A 3,251-nucleotide genomic window follows, 5' to 3' on the forward strand; every position below is an offset into this window, starting at 1 on the left:
TGCCCGCTGTTGCACAACATTTCAGGGAAACCTGCCATTCAAACACAGAAACCGCACCAAAACGTTACATTGAATGTTCACATTATTACACCACTGCACTGTATTTTGGGGCTTTTACATTGACATCGTGTCCAGTAGGCTTACTTTATATTGTAATTTTCATGGGACGTTATTTGCTTTCGATAAAGGCAAATATGAACAGATGAATAATACAATTCAAATAAATTTGCAGCTGCATTTAATTATAACAAGAAGCATATTCTCTTTGTATTTGTCTGATGTAATATGGTTGGCACCTCAGAAGAATGAGTTTATCTAAGCTGAAGCTCATTTATTCCTTATCTTTTTTTTTTTAACTGTCTTTTCCCAGATACTGCTACAGTGTACATGCTATCTTGGCAGAGGGCCGACATATTTATTATAATTATTCGTGTGTCACTTTAATTGAAAGTTTGAAAAGATATTTTTAATACTGTTCTCAGTGGGGCTGGCCACACTGACTCATTATTCCTGGAAAGCGACAGGACATTTGACATTTTTGCAAATGTCACCCTCGGAGCTGTGAGCACCACCAATAAACTGCGGTTCAGACGGGCTGTGTGTTGGCACATTTATGTTTTATTTTAACAATATTTATTGTGTACAGGCATTCACATCTCAGCTGTAGCTAATACACGTGTTGTGGATTATTTCAGCTGAACAGACTTGACTTAAAGATTTAAAAGCTCAAAAAAAAAAGTCCGATTAAATTAGAAAATGTGTTTTGCAAATTGGATGAAATGGCCGTTTATTTCTCATCTCCACTGGATCTGACTGAAGCAAATAAATTCTAATTGTGTTGTTTGTGACTTTTTAAGCACAGCTTTGCAGATTTCTCCCTTTATCAGACGAGGTTTACTGTTGCTATGCGTCCAAAGTCCGTTTCGGTGTATTTAATTCTCTTCTTTTATAAGATTTTATCAAACCTGTAATCAGTGTAAACATGACTAACAGATGAGCAGTGTTGCCTGCGCGGTCGTTCCAGCCAAAGCCCAGGAACATGTCAGTGTATGAAGGCATTCTGACACAAAATGACCCAACTTAAGGCCTGAATTATTTCCTTAAGAAAAAGAAACAGCATCTTCTTAAGGGACTGAAACAGTAATTTCCAGTATATGCATATCCCAAAGGATTACACGGAGGCTTTGCTGTCAGTATTAAAGAAACAGCTTCCTGCATTAATTATTGCTTCTCTGAATGAGGACTGGTGCTTTTATTTTTTGCTTTTTATCCTCGGATGTCTGTGAGCACATAGAGATCCTAAATTATTAATTTGTGCCGACTACGAAACGTCCCCTATGGATCTTAATCGAGGCTGAAGACCTCGGGGCCCAATTTTCCATGAATGAATAAAAAGTTTCCTCCTTAACGCAAAGAAGCGGCCGCGGCGAGCGCAGCGCTGCGGTCCACAGTGCGCTCCGGCTGCCTGTTTGGGGCCGTGACATCGGTTAGGGCCTCTGTGACACTACACCGACGGTTCAAACGCAAAATAAAGAGATTTAAAATCAGTCAGACAAATAAATCAATACGGTAAATGTATAAACAACAACAACAGGAACCCCTTCAGAAATCGCCACAACACCTCCGGGTGCATTAACATAGCTGCTGCTGCTTTTGCAGCTCGTCTCCTGTCTAACAGAGTTTCATTAGGTCTTCCTCTCCACTGGCTCTTCATCGCTGTTTTCATGGAGCCAGCTCGAGAGTGGATTCAAAACATTAGCGCGACTCAGGCGGCTGATCGCGAGGTTTATGCTTTATTTACGTGATTAAAATAAGAATACAGGGCTCCTCTCGGTGACAGGAAAAAGAGAGCATCGGGGTCCTACCGTCAGCGGCCAGGGAGCTCTGCATCATCAGCATCAGCACCGCGCCGATGGTCACAAACCACCGGGCCACCATTCCATTCAGCACGCGCGTCCTCTTCCCGATCCTCGGCGAGTAGATGGCCACCATCCCCGCATCCAGGATCCATAGCGACGAGGAGGAAGAGCAGGGGTCTTCTTTCTTATTTACCCCTCCGACCCCGGGGCCACCGCTGCTGGAGAGGCGCGCATGTTTGGGAGCCATTGGTCAACCAATTAATCCTGAATGGGAAACATCTAACGGCGCTGCTGGGATGAAAGGCATCCGATCAACCTGCCCCCGGTTCGGACAAGCAGGGCTCCGCTCTCCATGAGCCTGCTGGAGGCTGTGAAGGTCGACGAGGAAACAAAGAAGCGTTAGTTTTCTCCTTTTGCGCGTCTGGCTGTGTCAGTTTCTGTGTGCGTGCGTGAAGTCTGATGTCCCTACTGCGTCCGCAAGGCGCTCTCCATATCTGCTGGCAGCTGTGTCAATGCACAGATACAGACCCGGAAATCAACCGAAGTTCTCTTCAAAATAAAACCGCGTGCACTTTGTATACAAGAGCTATTCTTCAGGCTACTACCTTTTCAGATTTTTCTTTCTTTTCTTTTTTTTTAAAGTCAATTTCTGAAATTTTAAATTGAGAAGAAGAAGTCTTTTTTATGCAACCAATTTTGGTTACCAGCATATTACCACTATATAGCCCACTGCACTTGTGGTGCAGTAGGCTATATAGTGATTTTTCTTGATATAGTGATTTACTTGAGCGTTTCAGATGCTTTATACAGAACCCCTCATTCACACATATTTACATTTATACAAACACCTTTTTTCTACGTCTAACTGATTGCTATCGCTATTGAATTGGGAGCAACTGGGGTTTTAATATCTTGCCCAAAGATACTTTGGCATACAGACTGGAGCCGCCAGGAATCAAATCACCAACCTTCCAGTTGGTAAATAACCTGCTCCAAGACATCCCAACTGCAGGTATGTCCTATTGCCCAGATTTAAGAAGGTTTCGATTAAAAGCAATGCGTTTATAGTAGATATTCTTTTGCTGCTCAGTTAAGATTCAGCAGAATACTTGGTCACATTTTGCATTTCCCTCTGCAGGTCAGAATATACTTGATGCTGCAGCCTGCTGAGCCAGCCTACTCCATACAGGATAGAGGGTATACTGGAGGTTTTCAGTGCACTAGAGTGTAGCGCAGTTCGCAATGGACCAAGTGTTCTGTCCCTGTAGCAAATAAGACACCAGGCTTAACTTTTGTGCATATTTTGATTTGGGTGTTCTGTCTATTAAATTTTAAAAATTTCCCTTTTATGTATACGGTCTATTTTAAAAATTGCATATTTTGCCTAAAGCT

General features: G+C 42.6%; 1 protein-coding gene across 2 annotated transcripts in view; it reads right to left on the reverse strand.

Moving 5' to 3' along the window:
* The window catches only part of kiaa1549la (KIAA1549-like a), a 116,956-nt gene extending 114,598 nt beyond the window's left edge, over nt 1–2,358 (reverse strand). For both annotated transcript variants that reach the window (XM_013912428.1, XM_013912427.1), the window contains exon 1: nt 1,866–2,358. In XM_013912428.1, coding sequence (XP_013767882.1) covers nt 1,866–2,106 — 241 coding nt within the window. In that variant the 5' untranslated portion in view covers nt 2,107–2,358. The remainder of the gene's footprint in view (nt 1–1,865) is intronic.
* Between the last annotated feature and the right edge of the window lie 893 nt (nt 2,359–3,251).

Source organism: Pundamilia nyererei, unplaced genomic scaffold (genome assembly GCF_000239375.1).
Source record: "Pundamilia nyererei isolate P.nyererei 1_Seehausen unplaced genomic scaffold, PunNye1.0 scaffold00089, whole genome shotgun sequence".
Classification (NCBI taxonomy): Eukaryota; Metazoa; Chordata; class Actinopteri; order Cichliformes; family Cichlidae; genus Pundamilia; species Pundamilia nyererei.